Raw genomic sequence first — 27,136 nt, forward strand, 5'->3', positions numbered from 1 at the left:
TGTATGTATGTGTCTGTCTGTATTTGTGTGTGTGTGGGACAGCTCAGTACAGCTGTGTGTGTGTATGTATGTATGTATGTATATGTGTGTGTGTGTGTGTGCCTGTGGGAGGGCTCTGTTATATTTATGATGACAGAGACCATGTCCCTGTAATGTTTACACAGGTATATTAAACATTGCAATGCAGCAGGACTTGAATAAGTTTTCCAGTCATCCCCACGGCTAAGTGTTTCCACCGATACTTCTCAGACAATCCCACGATGCACTGCTGTGCAGCAGGAGTGGGCGGCACTAAGCAAACAGACCCCCCCCCCCCCCTGCCGCTCCCACCGAACGTGGCGCGTGGGCGAGGAGTGGCAGCTTTCTGCAGCGTTCTGACATCAGCCCCCTGTGTTGTTGAAGAATTTGTACGACGGCAATTGTGTGGCAATTAGTGCCCTCCCACCCCCACACCCCCTCAGTGTCACGCCACGTGTTACATGCCATGCTACTGATTCTGAGTTCCGAATTCCAGCAGAGTGGAAGAATTCACAACCTACACCACGTTAATTCTTATAAAGGATAGCTTCCACTGGCCTCAGGTGCATCATCCACAGCCTTTAAACACACCTTTGTGCAGAACTCAAATGCTGAAAGAAACTTAATACATGCAATGCTTCCCTATGCTTTACCAGACCCTCTCTGTGCTTTACAATGCTTCCCTATGCTTTACCAGACCTCTCTGTTCTTTACAATGCTTCCCTATGCTTTACCACCTCTCTGTGCTTTACAATGCTTCCCTATGCTTTACCAGACCTCTCTGTGCTTTACAATGCTTCCCTATGCTTTACCAGACCTCTCTGTGCTTTACAATGCTTCCCTATGCTTTACCAGACCTCTCTGTGCTTTACAATGCTTCCCTGTGCTTTACCAGACCTCTCTGTGCTTTACAATGCTTCCCTATGCTTTACCAGACCTCTCTGTGCTTTACAATGCTTCCCTATGCTTTACCAGACCTCTCTGTGCTTTACAATGCTTCCCTGTGCTTTACCAGACCTCTCTATGCTTTACAATGCTTCCCTGTGCTTTACCAGACCTCTCTGTGCTTTACAATGCTTCCCTGTGCTTTACCAGACCTCTCTGTGCTTTACAATGCTTCCCTGTGCTTTACCAGACCTCTCTGTGCTTTACAATGCTTCCCTGTGCTTTACCAGACCTCTCTGTGCTTTACAATGCTTCCCTGTGCTTTACCAGACCTCTCTGTGCTTTACAATGCTTCCCTATGCTTTACCAGACCTCTCTGTGCTTTACAATGCTTCCCTGTGCTTTACCAGACCTCTCTGTGCTTTACAATGCTTCCCTGTGCTTTACCAGACCTCTCTGTGCTTTACAATGCTTCCCTGTGCTTTACCAGACCTCTCTGTGCTTTACAATGCTTCCCTGTGCTTTACCAGACCTCACTGTGCTTTACAATGCTTCCCTGGGCTTTACCAGACCTCACTGTGCTTTACAATGCTTCCCTGTGCTTTACCAGACCTCTCTGTAAATATAATATAAAATCTATAAAATAGGAAGCGATAAAAAACCATCTAAAAAGCACAGGCTGAATTGTGTCAGAAAGGCAGGAAATACTGTGCATGCTTAATGCAGTGCTATGTGCTCTCCAGAGCGATCTGCTAATTATTCCCATTATTATTGTAATGTAATTCATAGTGTAGTAATTAATAATTATTAATTAACTCCAGCTCCCTCTTCTAAGCCCATCAGGCCCTTTGCCTGCTGAAAGTTCTCAAGAGAATATTTTATCTGGAGCAGATGGTGGCACACTGGTGCCCTGGCCATGGATGGAACGTGGCATGTGGCCAAGGGCATTGCCCCCACCAGCAACGATGACCCCCCCCACCCCCCAAAAATACCTGTTAGATGAAAAAAGCTGAACCCTTGATTCCTGGGACCATTTCAACCTGCGGAGATTGTTTGCGAGTCAAAATGAATGACCTTTAACCTCCGACCCGACCTGCCCTTAGTGACACTCGGCGGTCTCATTAAAAGCCTCTCTTAAAGGGGCGGCAGGCTCACTTTCCAACTCGGACTTTCTGTTCAGCAGCTGACACAAGACTCTGAAACAAAGTGTGGAATGCGCTTCGCCCAGACAAAGGGAGAGTCTCTTTTGTTTCAAGCAGCGCAAAGCTGAGCTGAGCTTAAAAAAACAACAACTTTAGAACATAAACTGTGCTGTGCTTTTACTGTGGCAAAATTGTTATGGCTTTTGTTGACGTTTTTAAAAATTGCTTTGTTTTTAAATGCGGCTCCTAATGTATCTTTTAGTGTAATGTTTTTTTTTTTTTTTAATTTTTAAATTCAATTAAATAATTTAATTGTAATGTCATTTGAATGTAAAGCTATGCAGAGCGCTTTGACGTGTTTCACAGGAAAGGCGCTATATAAAAATAAAATTGATTGACAAGGGACACACGTCACTCTTTCTCTCTCAAATATATAAAGAACTAAAAAAAAATGGCACAGATAATTTTTTGCTAAGATTGTAGATGTATCGGGTGTTTGAGAGTGCCAGCCTCCACTGTGAAAACTCGCCAGCCTTTCAGAACATAATCCACGCTTATTAGGAATCAGTCTGTCCAATCCTGTTAATAAACCTGGAGAGAGTCCAGACTGATTAATCCTGCGGAGCTCTGAGACCTCTCTCCAGCAGCACAATGACACACCAGCGGCCAGCGCATCCACCTGGGTTGCCTTGAATGCATCGTGCAGCTCACAGAAGGATGGGAATAAGATTCCCGCTGTGTAGTCAGTTTGATCCGCTCCTGGTTGCGCCACGAGTTTAATAAGACGCACCTGAGCTTGTCTCCCATGCACTGTGGGGCTAATCAAGCTGTCAGTAAAGCCTGGAATGGATGAAACTGCTGTGCAATAACTGTGTAAAGAAGGGCTTCCTAGCGTCTGTTCTAAACTCGGCTTCTGTGTATGCCCTCTTGTTCTTCTCTCTGCACTAAACTGGTCCTGGGTTAACTTTATCAGGACCATTTAGGAGTTTAAAGACTTCAAATCAAATCCCTTCTTTTTTTTTCTAGCCTGAAGAGATTTATTTAATAGCTATAGCTGTGGGATTTTATTTGAGATGGCTCACTCGCTCTCCTTAGACTCCAGAGCTAGCGAGTTAACATACCAAAGGGAACGGCAACAGATGGGAGATTGTGGTTGGCTCTGTCAAGGTCACAGGGGTCAGGAACTCACGGGGAGGCAGGAGGGGCGTGTCTGATTGGAGGGGGGGGCTAGATTGTGGTGGTCCGCTGTTTTTGTGTGAGAAGGGAAAAGGATTTCAATAGAAAAGGGAGATCCTGGAATAGAAAGGGTTAGAGTTGGATACGCTTGGGTTTGCTCCAGAAAGGCTGGGCAGCTGTTAAGTGAAGAGTGATAATTCCCAAAAAAGTCATAACCCCCTCCCTCCTAACCCTCCCCCTGTGGAGTCCCCCCCACAACCTCACTCGGGCAAGTCAGTAACAACTTCCTGGGGAGGGGGGGGGGGGGGGGGGGGGGGGCCCCTTTTAAGAGAACATTTCCTTGTGGACGAACCCTTCGAATAGAGTTGTGGGGAGAGGAGGGGGCTGGCAGGGGAGTTAGAGAAATCTCCAACATTTCTCTTTTTTGTCGTGTGAAATCACACTGTGAAGTGATACACAGGCAGTGGGATGAGAGTCGATTTTGGTAACTTTTTGAAAGGGAGATTTTTTTAGGGTTTTTGTTGTTGTTGTTGGATTTACTGTGATGCCATAAATGTTTGCGACTAAAAATCACACCAGTGAAACCTATTTTGCTCCAGAAATGTTGGCGCCCTGTTGTGATATGCAAAGTATGTATTGTTGGTGGAATTTGATAGTCGTGCCAAAAATGATTGCATTTTTTTTTTCACATTAGAAGGACACATTAATAAAAGGCTCGCAAATATTTATTGCTTTACAGTATATTGTTTTATATTTATTTTTTTGTGAGTGTGTTTGTTTGCCCTGTGAATCTGTTTTGGTAAAGCATAGGGAAGCATTGTAAAGCACAGAGAAGTCTTGTAAAGGATAGGGAAGCATTGTAAAGCACAGAGAGGTGTAGTAAAGCATAGGGAAGCATTGTAAAGCACAGAGAGGTGTAGTAAAGCATAGGGAAGCATTGTAAAGCACAGAGAGGTCTGGTAAAGCATAGGGAAGCATTGTAAAGCACAGATAGGTCTGGTAAAGCATATTAACAAACAGGGTAAACTAACACTTATAAATAGTGCCTGGGGTCCCTTATAAGAGTTCCCCATATATAAGCTTACATTTGTATTTATAGAAAAGTGTGTCTTGTTTATAGTGACTCCAGATGGCATCTATTACAATCCCTGTATGTAAACTGTGAACGCACCCTGGCCCTAAGTTTACCATGCCTGCAATCTCAGCACAGCAGACCAAATATGGCATTTGTCAAGACACCTGCAGAGAGACTAACTGCCCTGGCCCTGATAAGGTATCAGTGTATGGCAGAGATCCTCGGCAGTGTGGATTGGCTATTTAAAACCATTGTGATGTCATTCTACTGCTGTTCAGAACCACTGTGATGTCATTCTACTGCTGTTCAGCACCATTGTGATGTCATCCTACTGATGTGTTTCAATTCTAATATACTGTGATTCTGACCGAAAAAAAACGTAAGACTTGTCAATATCTTCCTATTGACAGCAGAGGGTTTAAAAAACAATAATAATAATAATAATAATAATAATAATAATAATAATAATAATAATAATAATACTCAATTGGATCTATTAGAATTCTCTGCCGCGTTCCCCGAACCAGTCAGCCTTAGTGAGTGACGCGCCTCCAGCCAGTAACGCGACCCCGAAGCCACGCTGTGGGGGAAACGAGCGAGGAAGTGCAACAGACTTTACTGAGAGCAAGGCATGCAAGCTGAGAAGTTTCTTTAACTCAGCCAAGTGCCTGGATCTTTGCCAACACCTCTCAAGACCCGTGTACAGCGCTCACTTTCAATAGAACCCTCTTAAAGAGATCAGAATGAACGATAACAAGATCAGGGTGTATAAAGAGCAATTTCTAATTCCACACAGCGCGCACTATAACTTTAACATTCACATACTCTAACCTTGAACCTTCAAGCCACGAGAGAGAGCGAGAGAGAGAAGCGAGTCCTTCATTTATGACCCGGCTGAATTGTCCTTCAGGGATGGCTGAGCAGTGCTTCCCAGTCCTGGTCCGGGGGACCCCCAATGTGTGTCTGCTGGTTTACATTTCAACCGAGCTCTCGATAATTACTGAATTAGACTCTTAATTGAACTGATCATTGGCTTAATTTGGGCCGTTTTGCTTGTTTGCAGCTCTTAAACAGTTGCAGATTTCAAGTTAGCCGTAACATTTTATAAGTAGAACTTTTTAGGAGCTGAGAACAATAGTGCTGATAGAAATAGCACCACCCCCCTCCATGTCGACCACATATATAAGGCATTGCTTCATGCATGGATGAGAGAGAGAGAGAGGACCAAGAGCTGTGGTATTTGTAAGTCCCGGGTGAGGTGGGGAGCTCTCGCAGGGTGTGTAAAGCAGAGTGTGTAAAGTTTGCTGTTCCCCGTCACGCCTCTGCCCTTGTGTAACGCTGCTCCAGGGCTGTGAGACGGGGTTTGGAGGGCAGGCAAGAGGGAGACCAGGGACAGCATCCTAGCAGCTGCCTCGCATCACTTAAGAGGCTTTACCATCCATCCTTACTCCTCTTCTTAGCACCAGCGGTATTATCACTGGCCTCCCTTTCAAAGGAACTGTGACTTTATCATAAGCCATTTTAAACCAGAAATCAACCAATCACAGTGCGGTATTTGCCAGAATTCCGGTACCTCTTACCCTGATGATGTCACCCCCTGCCTAGAACGCCACAGCCAGTTCCAGTGTTCATTTTCGCTGAGCGGTCCTCCGCCCCCCCACAAACTGCGTGAGATTACCCCGCTCACCTACCCGTGACGTATTTATGTTAGAATGCATGATTATTTATATATAGAAAGAGACGAGACACAAAATCATATTTACGAAACATTTATTATCATTAATGTTATTTATTTAAAAAGGTTCAACAGGGTTATTTCATCACAAATTGTAACAAAGCATACCATGACACTGTGCACAGTACTTGACAATACGAGGTGTAACAGAATTAACACGAGGAGCCGGGGCAGGTACTGCAGCGGGCGTGTGTCCTCAAGTCATTATAAGTGATACAGAACGCCAGGCAGTCATCAAAGTAGGGCTGAACCAATAACTGATAACAGTCCGATAATTATTGATCCTACTGCAGAATGGGTATCAATAAGAACATAAGAAAGTTTACAAACGAGAGGAGGCCATTCGGCCCATCTTGCTCGTTTGGTTGTTAGTAGCTTATTGATCCCAGAATCTCATGAAGCAGCTTCTTGAAGGATCCCAGGGTGTCGGCTTCAACAACATTACTGGGGAGTTGGTTCCAGACCCTCACAATTCTCTGTGTAAAAAAGTGCCTCCTATTTTCTGTTCTGAATGCCCCTTTGTCTAATCTCCATTTGTGACCCCTGGTCCTTGTTTCTTTTTTCAGGTCGAAAAAGTCCCTTGGGTCGACATTGTCAATACCTTTTAGAATTGTGAATGCTTGAATTAGGTCGCTGCGTAGTCTTCTTTGTTCAAGACTGAAGAGATTAAATTCTTTTAGTCTGTCTGCATATGACATGCCTTTTAAGCCCGGAATAATTCTGGTTTTTATAGCTTCCCCACACTGTCTAGATGAAGACATTTCTGAGTCAACAAAAACTCCTAGGGCTTTTTCATAGATTCGTTCTCCAATTTCAGTATCTCCCATATGGTATTTATAATGCACATTTTTATTTCCTGCGTGCAGTACCTTACACTTTTCTCTATTAAATGTCATTTGCCATGTGTCTACCCAGTTCTGAATCTTGTCTAGATCATTTTGAATGACCTTTGCTGCTGCAACAGTGTTTGCCACTCCTCCTACTTTTGTGTCGTCTGCAAATTTAACAAGTTTGCTTACTATACCAGAATCTAAATCATTAATGTAGATTAGGAATAGCAAAGGACCTAATACTGATCCCTGTGGTACACCGCTGGTTACCTCACTCCATTCTGAGGTTTCTCCTGTTTTTTTCTGTTTTCTACATGTTAACCACTCCCTAATCGTCTTGCTAGCGATAACCGTGTTTCATCCAAAGCCGAAAATGATTTCAGTTCATTTGAATTCATTTAAAACTACAGCTATGGCCAAAGACTTTGCATCATGCAGTCGAATGAAACCTGCTGAACAATGTTAACATATTCAATCACACGCCGCTTTGTAGTTTTTCATATACCTAATGAAAAACTGACATTTGAAGCATGTGGCATTTCAAAAATCTAACATGAAATACTACTGTACTGCTATTATGGCTTCCGGTAGACTTTTTTTGCAATATCATTCTGTAACTTCTTTGTACTTGGAGACGTCGCATCTGAAAACATAAAACTTTTGTCATTAAATTCCTGCAACAGGAAAGCGTTTTTATTGTCCATGTTAAGTACAGAGAGTATTTTTTTCATAGTTTGTCATTTGCAAACTGTATAATTAATTATGTAGCACATTGTACAAAGGGTTTTTTTTTTTTTTTAATGAAGCAATAACGAGAAATCAGACAGCAGACAATTAAAAAAAAAAAAAAAAAAAAAAAAACGGACAGAGTTTAGTTATGAAAAAGACACACCAACACACTTAGAATAATCTGCAGCCCAGCACAGAATATTATAGTGATGGCTTCAAGAAGACAAAAATAAACTTTCTCAGCTTCTCCAACGTTTTATCCAGTGCTATATAGGTTTTTTTTTATTATTATTATTTTGCATAATTTAAATCTACAACATTTAAGGAAAAAAAAAATTAAAAAAACTCTCGTTTTTTTTTCTCCAGGAAATAGCTGTATTAAAAAGCGCAAATATATGTACATGAACTTTAAAATGATATTTTCTTTCTTAGCAGTACATCGTTTTTTTTTTGTTTTCTTGTTTTGTTACAGAACATAGGAAATGTATCCCCTCAAAAATGCAGCTCAAAATGTGTATTTAGTTTAGAGAGAGAGAGAGAGAGAGAGAGAGAAAGAGAGAGAGGGGGAGGGGGGGGTTCCGGCGCACTGAGCATGTGCAGTGGGCGGCCTTTGTTTTTTTTTTGGTTGCTATGTGAACAACCAATCACAACCCACCTTATGGGATTCCATTTTCCAGTAGTGGCGGGATAATGTCAGATTTTGTTTATTTCTGAAGAAAACAGGTTTAATAATAAAAAAAAACACAACTAAATAATTAAAAAAATATAATAAAAAGTGTGCACGCAGATTTTGAAATATATAAACCTCTGGCGGGTTTTTTAAATTTAAGTTACAAAAACAACTGAAAAATTTTTCAAATTGTCTAATATAATTGTATAATATATATATATATATATATATATATATATATAGATATATATATTAGATATATATATATATATATCTATACACGCCCACATACACACACACACACACACACACACAAACATACACACACAGTACCAATCAAAAGTTCGAGTACGCTTGCTGGAAACAATTTTTTTTTCATAATTGAAATGTTTTACGTTGTATACTTTTCTGTAAATACTTGAAAATGAAAACACATGTTACAATATACAGAACAAAACATAAGGAGTATCAAAGCAATGTTCAAGAGAATTGAAAATTGTCTCTAAATCTTTGATTCCACCCTTTGCCTTAATAACAGCCTCACAAACACGAGGCATTCGGTTAACAAGTTTTAGCAGGAAATCACCCGACATGTCTTCCCAGCTCTTCTGCAGCAATTCCTAGAGATGTACGGCACTTGTGGGTAGCTTTGCTTTGACTCTTCTGTCCAGTTCGTCCCATACACGTTCTATGGGATTGAGGTCTGGAGATTGGGCAGGCCAGGTCATTAGATTGAGTTGTCCTTCACTCTCCTTCTTCGCCAGATAGTTCTTGCACAACTTTGAGGTGTGTTTCGGGTCATTATCTTGCTGAACAATGAAGGGCTGCCCAACTAGGTGTAATCCTGATGAAGTGGCATGCCTCTGAAGTGTGCTAGATAGCCAGCTGGTTGAGCTTGTCATGGACTTGGTAAAGATCACCAACTCTGTCACCAGCAAAGCAACCCCAGACCATGACACTGCCTCCTCCATGCTTGACAGTGGGAACCACACCTGCAGAACTCATGCGCTCACCCTCTCTGCGTCTTACACATACTCGGCAGTTGGACCCAAATATTTCAATTTCTGACTCATCGGTCCATAAGACCGACTTCCACTCCTCAAACGTCCAGTTTCTGTGTTTTTTGGCCCAGGCAAGTCTCTTCCTCTTATTCTGCACTCTTAATAATGGTTTCTTTGCAGCAATTCTTCCAGTTAGGCCAGCTTCATGCAATCTCCTCTGAACAGCTGATGTTGAAACATCTGTACTTCTAGTAGCATTTAGCTGAGCTTGTATTTCAGGGGCAGTTAATCGCCGGTTTCACAGACTTGTGACTCGAATGAACTTGTTCTCTGATTCCGAGTCACCCTTGGCCTGCCTGACCTTGTTCAGTCCTCATGAGTGCCAGTTTCTTCAAATTGTTTGATGGTCTTGGCCACAGCGATTACAGACAAAGTTCTTGCGTTTTGTCTTAAAGATTGACCTTCATTTCTTAAAGTAATTAGACTTTTTTCTTTGCTTAACTGAGCGTATTTTGCCATTTTCTGCTCCCTTACATTCAGGAATGACAAACTTGTGCCTGTGCTACCTGTATTTATAGTAATCATGGACCCTCACCTGTTAACAATAATTGGTGACAAAAGGTTAATCAGGTAACATGCTAGTTAACTCAGAGAACATCTAACAAAGACACTTTTATACTTAGGCCAGTGTTCTAACACCGTGTTATACACATTTCAGACTTTTAACTGACTTGGGCTTCAGACTTCATTGAAATTGACAAGATTTACATTTTCATTTAAAAATTAAATGTTTGAATGCAATTCACTTATGATTATCAGCTTATATAAGTACACGTATCATATAATGACATATTAAGTGTTTATAGACAAGTTTATACAGTTAAAAGCATAGATCATGAAAAACCTGCAGGTGTACTCAAACTTTTGACTGGTACTGTATATACTGATTATATATATATATATATATATGTATGTATATGTGTGTGTGTGTGTATAAGAACAAATCAAATGAAAATTGAAGCTTCAAACTCTTTGATTGCTGAATTTATTATTATTATTATTATTATAACTTTTTGGTTTTGTAACCAAAAGGTGAACCGTGGAAGAGAATGAATGAAAAGAATGAAATGAAGTGTTTCTCTCATCTGTTCACTGAGGGGTGTGTGTGTGTGTGTAGCAAAGTTGAAAATCTACCCTGACTGTAACCATGGCAACCGAGTGCGTCCAGCCATCACGGAGTGAGTCAGTGAGACCCTCGCATGTGTGTGTGTGTGTGGGGGGGAGGTATCGCAGTCACAACAATGCAGCTGGGATGCTGAGGTCATAGTTACCGTCGCTAAGCAACAGTCATGTCGATAGGGACGCACTAGTCTGATATTACCCCCTGAAGTGCAAAACAGGATCCGCATGCTGGATGGAGTAGTCACAGATACGAGTGAGCGAAGAGAGACTGACGACAACTGCAGAAGAGAGGGAGATGGCATAGGTGAGAGGGTTTTGAGCTTTAAAAAACAAAGTGGAGGTAGAGTCCTAATGGGTCAGTCCTCCGTGTGTGCGCCATTGAGAAACAAACCGTATCTGAGGGAGAGGAGAAAGAGAGGAGAGAGAGAGAGGGGTGGCAGTGATGATGTTTTGAATTAAAAAAACAAAGATGTTACTGCCTAAGCAGTCCGTGTTTGAGGAATCCGACAGCATTTCAGTACAAGTCGACCCACAAACCGCCTTCAAAACACACCGTCCCTCAGCAAGGCAATACATTACGGTGCGGACTGATCAGAATCGATGGGGGAGATCCAGGGGGGAGACCACATTAATATTTACAGGAATATAAATCCATATTAATAATGCATCCAGTCCGGTGTCTGACGTCGTCACAGGGTTTGTGTTGAAAGCAGTGAAAAATACCAAAAAAACCACCTGAAATAACGTTCAGTGGCTGTGCATTTGAACTCTAGGTGGCGCCACCTGGGACTTCTAGTCATTGTTGTTAGACCTCCGATACACCAGGGGGCGCCATTTTGGGGACAGTGTAGACTTTCGACGGTCTTGTCGTGCAGGAAACCCAGCTTATCGCTCGTACAAGGGCTGTGTTACTGAACTGTACAGTTCTGAATCCAAGTTTTCACTCTGACAAACCCAGATTTCATCGGTCAATGTAACCTTCTTATCCAACACTTGGCCAGTCTAGTTAGGAGAGTTGACATTAAAACACAGTTGCCCCCCCACCTTTTTTTTTTTTGCTTATTCTTTGGATTGGAGTTTACGCCGAAGGCGGTGGGGGCGCGTACTGTATTAGAATCGTTTCGCTATATAGAATTCCACAAACAGAAAGAGGAAAGATTGTTTTAAGGATGATTCTGCCGTCGTTCCACAAAATACAAACGGAATCCACGATCCTCGATATACTGTATTCTCATCAACAATCTGATTTCTTTTTTTTTAAGCACCTTTTCCTGCTGTTCCCCATTGAAAACGCAGGGATGAACAGCAGCGGCTTTTGTTTGCTGTAGTGAATTTCGGAAACGTTTTTTTTTTTTTCTTCTGAAATCTGATTGACGTTCCTCGTAGAGAAAAGCCCGTGGTGAGGCTGACTCGCTGAAGTCTTCAGTTTTCTGATTTTGGCTTGAACCGTCATCGATTCGAAAGAGGTGATGTATGATTGTATTGAGGGGGCTGAAGTTGGTCGAGACAAGATGAAAAGCGTTTAGAATTCAGCGTTCCTCATTCAAAAACAAAATCCTTTTTCAGTCATTTTTTGTTCTCTGTAGATGTTCCTCTTCAGGAAGTGGCCAGCTAAAAGCAACAAAACCGCCTACTTCAAAACAACGAAGAGAAACCACGAAATTCTAAGACAAATACAGATGCGTAAGTTCTCCGTAAAACAGCAAAAAAACAACAGCAATAAAAAACGCCACTGTAACAGCGTAAAAAAACCCAAAACAAATAACAGTAATATAAATCCCACAGTGTCAAACCGTCTTCAAACTTTATAATAAATATTTGCAGGGCTTTGAGGAGGCATTTCCTGGACGATATAAACAGGGTGGCCGTAATCTCCACTCACTTTCTCGTAGTGGGGACAGTACGCGCTGTCGGAAGTCCGTAGCGGGATTATGATGTCGCTGGGTTCCGAACCGTTGTTGTTCCCGCCCCTTTTGGGGCTGGTGAGCGTGGAGAGAGAGAGGGGCGGGTGGTGGCTGTCCGAGTGCTTCGATTGGCGTCTCCGGTAGCAAACCACGGCGATGATGGCGGCGATGATGAGCAGGAAGGCGGAGCCTCCCGCTGCCCCGGCGATGATGGGAATGTTGGAAGGAGGAAAGGGCCCGTTTTCCCCGCCTCCCTGCTTCGTTGAGTTCCCTGAAGGATCTGCGAACAGGAAACAGGAGATGTTTGGGGTCAGTTTTGCTACGTGCTTTTTTTTTTTTAAACACAATTTCTCTTGCAGTTCTTGAACAGATCAACCTGACAAAACAGTTAGTGTCAAAGGTCATTCAAAATGATCTGGACAAGATTCAGAACTGGGCAGACATGGCAAATGACATTTAATAGAGAAAAGTGTAAGGTACTGCATGTAGGAAATACAAATGTGCATTATAAATATCATATGGGAGATACTGAAATTGGAGAAGGAATCTATGAAAAGACCTAGGAGTTTTTGTTGACTCAGAAATGTCTTCACCTAGACAATGTGGGGAAGCTATAAAAAAGGCCAACAAGATGCTCGGATACATTGTGAAAAGTGTTGAATTTAAATCAAGGGAAGTAATGTTAAAACTGTACAATGCATTAGTAAGACCTCATCTTGAATATTGTGTTCAGTTCCGGTCACCTCGCTATAAAAAAGATATTGCTGCTCTAGAAAGAGTGCAAAGAAGAGCGACCAGAATTATTCCGGGCTTAAAAGGCATGTCATATGCAGACAGGCTAAAATAATTGAATCTATTCAGTCTTGAACAAAGAAGACTACGCAGCAACCTAATTCAAGCATTCAAAATACTAAAAGGTATTGACAGTGTCGACCCAAGGGACTTTTTCAGCCTGAAAAAAGAAACAAGGACCAGGGGTCACAAATGGAGATTAGACAAAGAGGCATTCAGAACAGAAAATAGCAGGCACTTTTTTACACAGAGAATCGTGAGGGTCTGGAATCAACTCCCCAGTAATGTTGTTGAAGCTGACACCCTGGGATCCTTCAAGAAGCTGCTTGATGAGATTCTGGGATCAATAAGCTACTAACAACCAAACGAGCAAGATGGGCCGAATGGCCTCCTCTCGTTTGTAAACTTTCTTATGTTCTTATGTAGTGTGCTTGCTGTACTACAGAAAAAGTCTCCCGGAAGCCTTCATAGCAGTACAGTAGTATTTCATGTTAGATTTCAAAATGTCACATTGTTGAATTTTTATTAGGTAGAAGGGAAAACTACAAAGAAGGGGGCAGATCCTAATAAAGTGGCCAGGGTTGGAGGTTGGGGTCGGGGTTACAATCCCACAGGTATAGTGTGATATATGGTTAATATGCCAGATATAGATCACCTGCACTAACTCGTTGTAGATCACAGGCAGACATTCCATACAGATGAGCAGGAATCATAAATGAACATATCTGTGTCTGTATAGCTGCCCCTGCTGGGAAATCAGCCACTGATGCGTCTCCTCCTGCAGTTTTGTATGAACAAGTCTGACTATCATTGAGCAGCATTCCAAGGGCAACAGCGTGTCAGCCACTTTGAAACATGAAGCTTCGATTCAACACACAACCTGGACGATATATTAGAATCAACCCGCCACAGCACTCTCAGTAACTGGGGAGTTACCTCACCCCCCCGCCCCCCTATAACCATGCACGCAGCTGGGTAAAAATAAAAATCTCTCACGAAATAGCATTTTGAAGCAAGGTTGGCAGACAGTGAGGATGCAAGGCGAGGTTATGTCTCTGTGGGGTCTGTGCTTCGTGTAGTTTTAATAATGCTCAATTAGTGGCAGCTCTGCCCCGCACACAAACCAGGATTGCCTGCGGCGCAAAACATTGCAACTGCGCTCAGGGAGGACCGACCTAAACGCATTACTGAGCATTTCCACAGCTCAGTGCTGGCAGGACGACCGACAGATCTTTCATAACGTTAAACTGATGGTTCGGCTGTGGGAAGGAAGCGAAGGAGAGCACGCCAGCCATCTGGAGCACAAATCAACCAGAGTACCTTCAAATGTCAACCCTCCTCCCCCTTTATTATTTGATCGTGTGTGCATGCTTCCGAAGTGAGCACTGGGAGAAAGCTGCTGTTTCTGTTCTGTGTAATTTATCAAGTGTGGGCTGCACCGACAGCAAAGATTTGTATTGCTTGCTTTCTTCTGTACATCAGAGCGAAAGAAAGCGGGCCTGGGTGACAGTCCAGTTTGGTTATATTTAGAGACGTGTTTTTATTTATTTATTTATTGCTCAAAATACCATATCTGCATATCCTAGCTTGTGATAAAAGAATGACCACAACAAGTTTAATTAAATATGGGTAAAAAAATAAATGCAACCTACTGACAGCGTGCAATGGTATAGCCCTAGATTCTGATAAAGGAATGAAAGAGAATGAAGGAGTAAGAAATAATGAAAAAAGGTAAAGGGATGATAAAAGAAAAACTAAAAAAGGATAAAAAACGTAAAGGATAGGCAAAAAGAAAACAAAATAATGATACAGGTAAAGAAAGGGATATGAAAAGATACAAAGAAAAGGGCGAAAGCAAGGCTGCTGGGCAGTGCTTTGCTGGTGTGTTGGTTTCTTCAGTGATGGATCTAATAGCGCGGCTGGGGTTTGTGGTTAGAGAACAGCCAGCGTTTCAATACGGGGGGCTCGACAGCACCCCCCCGCTCAGCCCGACCACTCGGGACACCTCCCTTGGCAAGCAGCCCGGGGCTCAGCACTAACTGCTAATAATATCATCAGGAAAAAAAAAATACCCATTCTCGCTCTCTCTCTCCCAGGACTCAGAGAGGAAATATATACGACTACATTATCACTTTCTCTCCTGTCTCTCCTTCTCTATCACCCTCTCTCTGCCTTATTCCTCTCCCCTCTCTCTCTCCATTTCTTTCTCTTCCCCTCTCTCCTGATCTCTCCTCCTTCAATACCACCATTTTCAAAAGCTGTTATTTTTTTATTTTTTCTTTTTTCTTTTATAAATTTCAGAATGCGTTTGTGTCGTAAGACTGCATCTACAGCTGCGGCTAAAAGTTTAGCATCACGTAGAAACTATACGAACATAATTTAGATTGTTAATTTTACATCATGTAATCAAAGACACTACAAAATGATAAAAAAAAAAAAAGTCTATCGCATGCCATCATAGCAGTACAGTAGTATTTCATGTTGGATTTTGACATTTTTCCATTTTCTTTTATGGGAAATCTGCAAAGCGGTGTGCGATTCAACAAGCTAACGTGATTCAGCAGGTTTCATTTGACTTTATGAAGAAGAATCAGCTCATTCTATACAGAGGGGGATGCTAAACTTTTGGCCAGAGCTGTACTATAAACAATGTAACACAAATAGGCCCTGTAAACACCACAGTGACATTTCATCATACTCTGAGGAAGAAAAGAACTGAACCAAACTGTAACACACTGAACATTACACACTGCACATGCAAACATACAAAAAGGATATACAAGATGGGAATCGGTTTTATAATTTTTTTAGATAACACTGAAATGGTGGAGGGAGCTGGGTTAGTTTAGAATTGGGGGGCGACAACGATGGGGGAGGGAGCTCGTACCTGAGGCTTTGTCTTTGCCTGTGACCCGGTTTGGGTCTGGTGCCGGAGGCTGTCCTGGCAAGAGATCTGGGTTCGGCTTCTGGGGGTCAGGGCCCATACCGTTGGGATCTGGGGAACAAAAAAAGGGGATCCCAGAGTTTAATCCGGTATCCACAGAGCCGTCCACCATTCTGGTCAGCTGTCTGCCTCTGATTTTCAAAAAACTGCCGCGCATTGAGAAGCGCCAGACGTTTTGTCGTTGAATTTATGATTGCATCGAAGACTGGTAGACATATTTATAAGTATATAAGAGATGGGAATAAGACTCCTGTTGCATAGTGATTTCACCCTTTCCAGGTTTTATTACTTTTTACTGATTAGCACCAGTGTGTCTGATTAAAACTTGTAGCAAAACCAGGAATGGCTCAAACTGCTATGCAATGGGAACAGGACTCGTATTCTCACCCCTGTATGTAGTTCTAGGACAAAGAAACAGGAGCCCCCCCCCCCCCCCTCCTTACAAGCTGCAGACTGAGTGATTGGAGCACAGCGCAGTGTACAAAAATAACCGTGACTTCTTGAGCTCTGAAACTAGCACAACACCCGCCCGACTCCCAACAGAGAAGAACAATTCGGAACAGCATCTGCAGGTCACCTTGAAAAGACTGACGGGAAAGGAATCTGCTGCTCCAGCGACCACCCCCCCCCCCTTCTCCTCCTCCTTCCAATACACCCGTGATCATTCCTCTACATTCAAAATGAGCTGTCACTTCTTTTCTGTTATACGGAGTTCGTCTCCATTCCTCCCACGGCGAGCTTCAGGTTCAGACTGTACATGGAGTGTCTCTAATTACTGTGTATTTACCTGGTCATTACTTAGTAAATACAGGAGAACTTACACATAGTTACAATGTCCTTTTACCTGGCTTTGAGCTTGTCTGGAGAACCCTAAGTGCCGGGACTGAAATGTCTTCTAGCTTCACCCTCATTAACACTGATGAAGGCACTAGAGCCCAGACGCTGGTCTGCTTGACTCGGTTTAGTTTCAGTAACACTGATGAAGGCTCTAGAGCCCAAACGCTGCTCTGCTTGACTCAGTTTAGTTTCAATAACACTGACGAAGGCACTAGAGCCCAAACGCTGGCTAAAAATCTGCCACGGCAGAAGGCAGCTGTGTTTAATATAGTGGTCGCCATTGGCTCTGATCACAGCCCCGAAGAGATTTTCAGTAACCGACATTTTTCCATCGCTTCTAATTGTAATCGGATTACATTTGTCAGTAACTTGCGACTGTAATCCGATTACATTTTCAGTAACTTGTAGCATTTCCAGTTTTTTTTTTCCCCCAATTATGGATCTAGGAACAGGGATTGCATAGACAGACTCCATTCATGATGACCTGCCCCTAAATATGGGGTCCCCATTGAACCTGATCACAGCCCTGACGTGGTCCAGACTCCACAAGCCTCTCTCATCCTAGTTGCTGTCAACTGTTTACCAGATTTCCTTCAATACATTTCAGCACATGCTTCCTCTCAAGACTAAGATTCACCTCCTCGTGCTCTGCGGATGAGATGCTAAATCAACGTCCTATTGGAAGTGACTCTGCATATAATACGCAGTTCACAGCCTGCCTCTGTAAAGTGATTTGTGATGGAGGTCCACTATGAAAGGCGCTATATAAAGATGTTATATTATTATTTATGGCAATAGTTCTAGGGGGAGGTTTTGCAGAGAGTGGGTGAAAACTCTGGAAATCAATTAAAAAAAATAAAAAAATCGCACTTACTCTGTCCGACTTTCAGGACCACCTTCATGCCCTTGTTTAGACACGCCCCTCCTTTCATGCTCTCCAGTCCCTGACGAGAACCATCTGAGGTGGCTGAGGAGAGACAAAGCAAAGAGGTGGGGTTAATTTGTGCTGGATCGGAACTTTGGAATCCTCCCGGAACGAACTTTCTGTCGTGACACAACCGTGACATCATCCGCAGAACTCCTGAACGACACCAAGTTCAGTGCGCTGGGTTTATTTTTCTTTCTACACACTCGAAGAAGGGCTTTTCATTTGATGTTTTGTTTCCTCAAACTGAGGGTGGGAAATTTGGGCTGCCTCTTAAATTTCAAAGGAATTTAAACAGAAATATTATCAAAAGGCATTGACATTCCACAGAAACACCTGGTTTCCTGCAGGAAGCGAAGCAGTCTGGAGAATGTAAACATACACACGCCCTCAACAACGCTATCTGATCAACACGGAAGCCCCATGCCGGAGACGAGGCTTCAGAGAAGGCAGCGAGAGGGTGCTGGGGGATTGTCACGATGCCATATCACAATTCAGACACAATTAGTCCAGACACGCACACCGCATACTTCCAGAGCTATTTACAAACTTGAGTTTTGCACCGTTCCACCCTGGTCACACTTATGTTGCACAATATATTGGGTTACAGAGGGAGAGTCTTAATTCGCATAACATTGTCGCAGGGTGCTGCGTGATGAGGGTAATGTGCAGAGGAAGCGGGGCTACGGCAGAGATGTTCTGTGACAAAGTTTGGCCACAAGAGTGTCTGTTTGGCCACCAGGAATGTCAACGGAAAACAATGACCTTGCACAGACACACACTGAGACACATACATTCACACACCCAAACACACACGTCTACATGATACACTCCTTGCGGCAAGTTTAAAATCCTCAAATGCATCTCAAACACACTGACCTGCGCTCATAAATCTTTCAATGGTCTTTTAATGTTTCCAAACCAACGCAGCAGGTATCGATGGCAATCCAGCTACACAGCCAGTTTTATTTCTGATCCCCCTCCTCTCCTCCCTTTCTCTCTTTCTCCTCTCTCTCTCCCCTCCCCTCCTCTCCTCCCCTCCCTCCTCCTTTCGGAGAGGAGGGGAGGGAGAAGGTACGTTTTAGAGAGAACCCGAACTAGAGGAAGTCAGGCTACTGTCTGCTGTCAAGAAAAAAAACGAGACCACGGGAAAAAAAAAAAAAAATCTTGTCTCCGAGGAATTATTTTCTAATTTCTTTCTATTTTTTTTTTTTTAAATCTCCAATCTTGCGGTTGGACTCTTGGACTGGGTTTCTTTTGCTTTTAATTGCTTTCTGTTACGAAACTATTTTAAAGTGTCAGTAATAATCCCGTGTGGTTCTGTGTTCTCTTGCCCCAACATTGATTCACCTTTATATATATTTCAGATTGTCTCGTTCTGTGTTCAGTCGATTCATTACAATGATTGTTTTTCTTCCTTTGCCTGGAGTTCACCTTGCTTTGAGCTGGTCTGGAGAATCCTAAATGCCGGGTCGGAAAAGTTTTCTTTCGTTCCGTTCAAATCGTCTGCACCCAACGACTCTAAATTCATACAGGAAGACAGCCGGGGAGTTCCTTAACGAAATTCATCTTTGAAGATAGGCACACGAGTGGCTACTTGTTAATGCTACAATCACTGCCAAATAACTAGAACAGCAATGAGAAGAAAGAAAGAAAGAAAGAAAGAAAGAGGAGGAAATCATTTATTTATTTTTTGCTTGCTTTGTTTTTACAATCTGGGATATACAAGTACATAAAATTATTTAAAAAACACTGTTGCTTCTTGGTAAGCCACTTCCTCCGTTGTAGGTCACGCGACAGACCGTCAGACCGAAATTGTAACAGACAGCTAATTCTATTTCCGTTCATCTTATTACACATTCAACAGTGCTGAATTTACACACACCTGCCTGTATGTAAACCTGGGTGGAGAATTTAAATTCCTGCTCAGTAATTAGGGATATAGAAACAACAGGCTCTCGTGATGGGTGGAAATGTTAGACAGCTTTGTGCTTTAATTAGGCATCTAAAAAACTCCTGCATTTTACCATTGGTTGCTGTTTGTTCCTTTTCTATTATAGTCATTAATTCAAATTAGACAATCACTAATTTGCCTATTTTGACAATTTTCCAGGAATTTCAGTTCCAGTGGTGCTCTGATAAACACCCTGCACTCTGCTGTACAAACGAGGTGCTCTGATAAACACCCTCACACTGCTGCACAAACGAGGTGCTCTGATAAACACCCTGCACACTGCTGCACAAACGAGGTGCTCTGATAAACACCCTCACACTGCTGCACAAACGAGGTGCTGATAAACACCCTGCACACTGCTGCACAAACGAGGTGCTCTGATAAACACCCTCACACTGCTGCACAAACGAGGTGCTCTGATAAACACCCTCACACTGCTTCACAAACGAGGAGCTGATAAACACCCTGCACACTGCTGCACAAACGAGGTGCTCTGATAAACACCCTCACACTGCTGCACAAACGAGGAGCTGATAAACACCCTGCACACTGCTGCACAAACGAGGTGCTCTGATAAACACCCTCACACTGCTGCACAAACGAGGTGCTGATAAACACCCTGCACACTGCTGCACAAACGAGGTGCTCTGATAAACACCCTACACACTGCTGTACAAACGAGGTGCTCTGATAAACACCCTGCACACTGCTGCACAAACGAGGTGCTCTGATAAACACCCTGCACACTGCTGTACAAACGAGGTGCTCTGATAAACACCCTGCACACTGCTGTACAAACGAGGTGCTCTGATAAACACCCTGCACACTGCTGTACAAACAAGGTGTTGATAAACACCCTGCACACTGCTGTACAAACGAGGTGCTCTGATAAACACCCTGCACACTGCTGTACAGACATAAAAAGAAAAAGGAAAAGCGGAACTAATGAGGGAGCGGGGAAACCGATTTTAAACTCTTTATTCCCTTTGTCTCCTCGTGCCCGTTTCTTCACTGTCCTACTAAGTTCAGGTGGAAGCGCCTCAAATCAGGGACAAACTGCAAGACTGCAAGACAGAATAAGAAAGAACAAACTATCCAGACTGACTAGCGGCTTGCACTCGTGTTACAAACTCATTAAAAAGTCTCTCTTGCTGTCTGCAGTACCGGGCACAGTATGTGCGACTCTCCACCTCGCTCCCTTGGAGCTGCTAGTGCTGTTGACCACAAAAACACAGACAAGCAGCGTAATCCCATTAGCGGGATGCGTGAAGGACTGGCGAGGGGACACTCTGACATTGCCATTGACATTTCAATCAGTGCAGGCTGGCAGTGACTCTGGGGCACAGATCCAGGGCAGGCCAGTCAAGAGGCTTCCATGTTTGATGGGAGTGTATGGGAGATAGCTAAGTTATTCGTTATACACACACACACACACACATTTACACACACACACACACACACACACACACAAATTCTCTTACACACACACTCTCTCACACACTCTCTCACACACACACACATTCTATCTCTCCCTCACACACACACACACACAATAGCTCTCTCACACATACACACACACAAATTCTCTTACACATTCTCTCTCTCTCTCTCACACACACACACAGGTTTGAAACAAGGTATAACTGCAGCTATAAAAATGATACAATGATTTTATTTTATTTTTTTTGGATGAAGACACAAAAGGTTGCAATGATTTCTGAATTGCACAGTTAGCGCTGGCATCGACCCCCCCCCCCCCCCCCCCCCCCCCCCATGACTCTGTGACTGACAAACGACAACCCTTTTTGCTGTTTGGGCGAACGTCCGAGCAACCCTCAGGGCTGTTTTGCACTTGGCGAGTCGTTTGGTAGGTTTACCGCTCTCAGCCAGCAGCGAGTCGTTTGGTCCCGACTAAGTGAACCGCAAAACAATGGGAAGCGACCGAGGCTCGGTCCGAGCCCACACCGGGTGCCACTCACCCCCCCATTGACCTCAGCCAACGAGGGAGGGGCAGAGAGCCAGAGATAGAGGAGGACGGGACTGCACCCCCCTCCACCCTAACAAGGTCCTGAATTTATAGAAATTCCTTTATATTCTACTTTTAAACTTTCTTATTCTTACATCAAATTATTAACAAAAATATAAATTATTATTATTATTATTATTATTATTATTATTAATAATAACAAAAATATATATTTTTTTCTTCCTCTGTTAAGCACTTTGTGATTCTAGCAATGAAAGTCTCTCTCTCTCCCTGTCTCCCTCTCTGTCGCTCCCTCTCCCTCTCTCTCTCTCCCCCCCTATCTTACACTGTATTTTTCTTTTCTGAAACCTACAGAATGAATCTTTTCGTATAATCGTATCTCTTTCCTCTGCGAATACTTTCGAAACGCAGGACGTGAATCTACCTAATGAAGCCTGCCTCTCCCCTCTCTCTCTCTACACAGAGAGAGTCTGCACTGTCACGAAGCGATTGCATGTGACCTCCACGGCTGACCTACATAGCACAAAAAAAAAAAAAAAAAAAAAAAGATCTTCCGGACTGTTTACCCGAATCGCCAACGCGAAGCGACAGGAGATGAAGACGGGGGGTGCTACATCTTTCTATTAATCAGCCACGAAGCCAAATCAGAGGCTGAAGAAATAGGTCATGGGTTTGGAAAAAAACGCCCACCCTTTTCGTGCGCGCGTTCTTTCCCAGTGCTTTGGAACTCTTTTTTCAGAAGGATTTCCATCTTTGTTTTTCGTTGTATAATTACGAATTTAGCGTTTGTTCAAAACTGTGTGAGAGCTGGCGTGATAGTAAATGAGAGAGAGTGAGAGCGAGAAACAGAGAGAGTGAGAAAGAGACAGAGTGCGAGAGAGAGAGCGAGTGAGAGAGGGAGAGGAGGGGAAAGAGATACAGAGAGAGAAAGAGAGAGATATAGCAAGAGCGCAAGAGTGTTAGAATCTGGACCTCTCTCTCAAGCACATAAGAAATGTCATACTAACAAGGCAGACCCGAGTGTTTCTGTGTTGGTACTGACGAGCCCGGCTCTTTGCACAGTGGTTAAGGTGCTCGCTTGCGGGGGGTCCCCGGTTCAAGCCCAGCCCTGTTACACTGCGGCTTTGCTACACCTGGTAGGGTATTTCATATAGATCTGAGATCTACAAAGTAATGCCAAAAAATATTCCATTTACTGGATATAAAGTGGTATTGACTGTGCTGCACAGCTCTGGTCAAAGGTCACCCTTTAGAATGAACTGATTCTGCTTCATAAAGTCGAATGAAACCTGGTGAATAATGTTAACATATTGAATCACACACCGCTTTGTAGTTTTTCACTGACATTTGAAGCATGTGGCATTTCGCAAATCTAACATGAAATACTACTGTACTGCTATTATGGCTTCCGGTAGACTTTTGCAATATCAACATAAGAGTTTAAGAAAGTTTACAAACGAGAGGAGGCCACATGCCCATCTTGCTCGTTTGGTTGTTAAGCTTATTGATCCCAGAATCTCATCAATTATCTTGAAGGATCCCATGTCAGCTTCAACAACATTACTTTGATTCCAGACCCTCAAATTCTTCTGTGTAAAAAAATGCCTCCTATTTCTGTTCTGAATGCCCCTTTTTGATAATCTCCATTTGTGACCCCTGGTTTGTTTTTTTTTTGAGAAGAAAACCAGAAAAAAAAATATTTCAGGTATTTTTTTTTTTTTTCCAACCCCAAATTTAAAAGCAGGGCTGTCATCTTTGTGTCGCTTCTTCTCTTTCACCATCTCGTTCATGTCATCAGATCGCTGACCCATTTTCTCTCTCTCTCCAACTCTCGATCTCCGTCTCTCTCACTCTCCGTCTCTCTCTCCATTTCTTTTTTTTTTTTTTTTCCAACCCCAAATTTAATTCGTCCCGACTGTTAGAACACAGCTGCAGAAGAAGAGAATTGGTCTCTTTCGAGTCCCAGCCGTTCAAGTCTCAAATAGAGAGAGATCAGTCCTTTTCTCTTATAGAGATAGAGTAGATAGAGAAAGAGAGAGAGAGTGAAGAGGCAGAGATGATTAGTCCGTAGAGAGAGAGTCTCCTCCTCTCAGAGATAGTGATAGAGAGAGAGACAGTAGAGATAGCAGAGAGAGAGATAGAAGAGATACAGGTTGATTTCTGCAGAGAAAGAGAGAGGAAGAGATAGATCCTCCGTCTGGATTCCCGGCTGTGAATTCTCTTTCTCTCTATCTTCGTCTCTCTCTGTCTCCGTCTCTCTCTCTCTCTCTCTCTCTCTCTCTCTCCGTCTCTCTCTCCCTCTCTCTCCGTCTCTCTCACTCTCCGTCTCTCTCTGTCTCTCTCTCTCCGTCTCTCTCACTCTCTCTCCATCTCTCTCACTCGTTTCTTTTAACAAGTCATTTTTTTCTTCTTTTTTTCATCCCAATCCATCCCTCCCACTTATATTTTACATCCGGTTGCCTCAATGCATCCCCAAAATGCCCTGAATAAGCGCCCATGTGGAGCGAATGGTCGTTTGTCTGCACAGGTCCGGTGCTGGAGAGATGAGCTTTCTCATTAATTTTCATCTTGTAATTTTTTTTCTTTGCCCAGCCCTGAAACACAATTATTATTATTATTTTTTTAATGACAGGCATCTTACAAGACAACTCCTGGCCTGTCACGTCCTAGATTTGGGGGCCCCGAGGGGTCCTGTCAAAGTGCAGAGAGTTGGCAGTCTCTAATAAGGGGGGGGGGGGGGGGAATTTATCAAATAAAAATAAATAAATGTGTGTGTGTGTTTGCGTGTGTGCGTGCGTGTGTGTGTTTTGTTTTAATTTTTTTTTTAAAAGAAAAATCATTTGTACACATTATTTGCAAAAACATAATTTTATACAGCAATCCACGATAGGAAAAATAAACCCCTTTTCATGCAGCTATTTAAATCTCATTGTAGAAAGATTCAAAATGTCATTTTTTTTTTTTTTTTTTTTTTTTTTTTTTTATTTTTTTTTTTTATGTACTGTTTCAGATTGTCCACAGTCATTCTGAGTCGTTCTGGGGTTTAAAAAAAAAAAAAAAAAGTATTTATTTTTAAATCTACCTTTATCTAGCTTGCTTTGAGCTTGTCTGGAGTTTTTCTTGTTCTGTTTTAATTGTGTGTGTGTGTGTGTGTGTGTGTGTGTGTGTGTGTGTCACCTACTCTATATAGACAGAGATCTGGGGAGTTCTTTGGCCATTTTAAGAAATCATCTTTGAAGATACAAACACAGATACATGGAATGTAATCCAAATGTAATCTAAATGTAATCTAAATGGCACTAGTTACAGTATGGAAAGTGGATAGCAGTCAATGCTGAAATAGCTGCTAAACGATTACAGTATCGGTGATAAGAGAGATCATTTTGAAGAATTATATCAAATATAAAAGACAGAAAGAAAGAATTTCAAAACCAGAAAAAAAAAACTTTCCCCCTTAAAACCCCAAGCAACCGAATTTACAACCAATTGTAAAAACCTTAAAAAAAAAAAAAAACAGTTCCTATGCTGGTAAGCAGCCTGGTGTCTGTTAGGAACCAGGACTCTGATCAAGCAGGGCTGTGTCCCTCAGTCTCTTTCTGAAGCTGTCAGCCTCAGCACTGAAAACTGCACAACAAAGGAGACTTCTTCACAAAGCTCTGACTTTTAAACAGCAAGCCGTTCGATCACACTTCCTGCCTGGCGACTGGCACGGCTTTATGTTCTCCATGATTCCGTGGCGCTGCCGAAAGTACCGGGATTAATCCCTCCCACCCCCCATCTCGTCTGGCCACAGCGAAAGCCAAATCTCAAGGAAAAAAAAAAAAAAAAGAATGGAGATCGTCCTGTAGAGACAGGGCTAATCCCGCTTGCTGGCAGATCCTGAATCAAAACCGCGGTTGCCCGTACAGCGGCTAGCGAAACGACTTCACGCAGCCAGGTCCTGCTTGCTCTTAAAATAGCAAGTCAGCTGTGAGGGGCTTGGCCAACCGTCTCAGAGTTTAGATGCGGCTCCCTTCTCCAGCACAGCACCTTTTTAAAATCAGTTCTCAGCATGAGCAGCATTTTCGCTGGGCCCCTTTAACCCTTTGCAGTCCATTTATTCTGCTCATTGGGTCCAATTTATTTTCCCACACGCTGTTTATTTGTAAAACAGATTTATAAGGCATTGAATCACAAAAGGACACTCAGTACTGCATCTCCAGCCAAGCCCCACCCCTTGTTCGCTGTATTTTCACATACCTCTTTATAGACGTGCATACTGATAAATCCTCTCCTGATCACTCGTTTTATCACCAAACTCCTCAATAACGCGACCCAAGTCATTATTTTATTACTATAACATCTCAAAAAGCTCTGGAAATGTCTGTGATATTCTTTGAGCGCTGGATGCAGAAGCAGCTCTCTCTTGTTTGTATTGTGATGTTATCTCTGTGAGGCTCCTATCAGTCTCACTCGCTTTTTCTGGAGAAAAAACGACTAGTGACTAGACCTGTGCTTGACGTCTTTTTGATGATGTCGCACAGGGTCCGAGATTGGACTGGAAAGGGAAAATTGTAATGTTGTACCTGGTCCCACATAGGACCACAAAGGGTTAAGAGAAGAGCTAGTTTTCTTACTGAATCAGAGGTTAAAAAAAAAAAAAAAAAAAAAGATTTGAAAGCATTCACAAATAGCCCTTTAAAACCAGCAATAATGTAAATGCTAATAATGTATTTAAAAAAAAAAAAAACACAGGCTACATATATTCTCAGCTTCAATAACAGTCCTAAATCCTCATCTCTCCAGCAACTTTACCTAGTGCTTCTCAATGCGCGCACAGCAACAGCTCATAACGAATGCTCTCGCTCGCCGCGGGTTCGGCCCCTGGCTGTTTCAAGCTCTCTATAATCAATGTTATCAGACAAGCTGAAGATCCTGTTAATGTTTCTCAGCACTAGTGCTTGCTGGAGCTGTGCACCTGGCCTAACACATCTCCTGCAGCTTGGGTCTCTTCTCGTCTTTCTCTCCCGATATCTTGCTGTATTTCCCTTGTGTTGAAGCCGCACAGTCCTCTAGTTTTTACTGGTGGAGCAGAGAGAGTGAAAGGGAGGCTCTTATACTCAGTGAACAGCCTCCCTCTGCACTGGTGCAGCAGACAGAGAGCGAAAGGGAGGCTCTTATACTCTCTGAACAGCCTCCTTCTGCACTGGTGGAGCAGTGAGAGAGAGCGAAAGGGAGGCTCTTATACTTTCTGAACAGCCTCCCTCTGCTTTGTGCTGGTGGAGCAGAGAGCGAAAGGGAGGCTCTTATACTCTCTGAACAGCCTCCCTCTGCTCTGTGCTGGTGGAGCAGAGAGAGAAAGGAAGGCTCT

General features: G+C 42.9%; 2 protein-coding genes across 2 annotated transcripts in view; both read right to left on the bottom strand.

Moving 5' to 3' along the window:
- LOC121306486 (lysine-specific demethylase 6B-like) overlaps positions 1 to 27,136 on the bottom strand; it is a 665,627-nt gene that overhangs the window by 89,727 nt on the left and 548,764 nt on the right. The window lies entirely within an intron of this gene.
- Positions 12,162 to 27,136, bottom strand: part of LOC121306502 (ephrin-B3-like) — a 45,433-nt gene continuing 30,458 nt past the window's right edge. Inside the window, exons 3-5 of the mRNA XM_041238242.1 lie at positions 17,795 to 17,887; positions 16,027 to 16,134; positions 12,162 to 12,627 (exon numbers count right to left, since the gene is read on the bottom strand). Of these exons, the coding sequence (XP_041094176.1) occupies positions 12,242 to 12,627; positions 16,027 to 16,134; positions 17,795 to 17,887 (587 nt within the window). The 3' untranslated portion in view covers positions 12,162 to 12,241. The remainder of the gene's footprint in view (positions 12,628 to 16,026; positions 16,135 to 17,794; positions 17,888 to 27,136) is intronic.

Source organism: Polyodon spathula, chromosome 48 (assembly GCF_017654505.1).
Source record: "Polyodon spathula isolate WHYD16114869_AA chromosome 48, ASM1765450v1, whole genome shotgun sequence".
NCBI classification, from domain to species: domain Eukaryota; kingdom Metazoa; phylum Chordata; class Actinopteri; order Acipenseriformes; family Polyodontidae; genus Polyodon; species Polyodon spathula.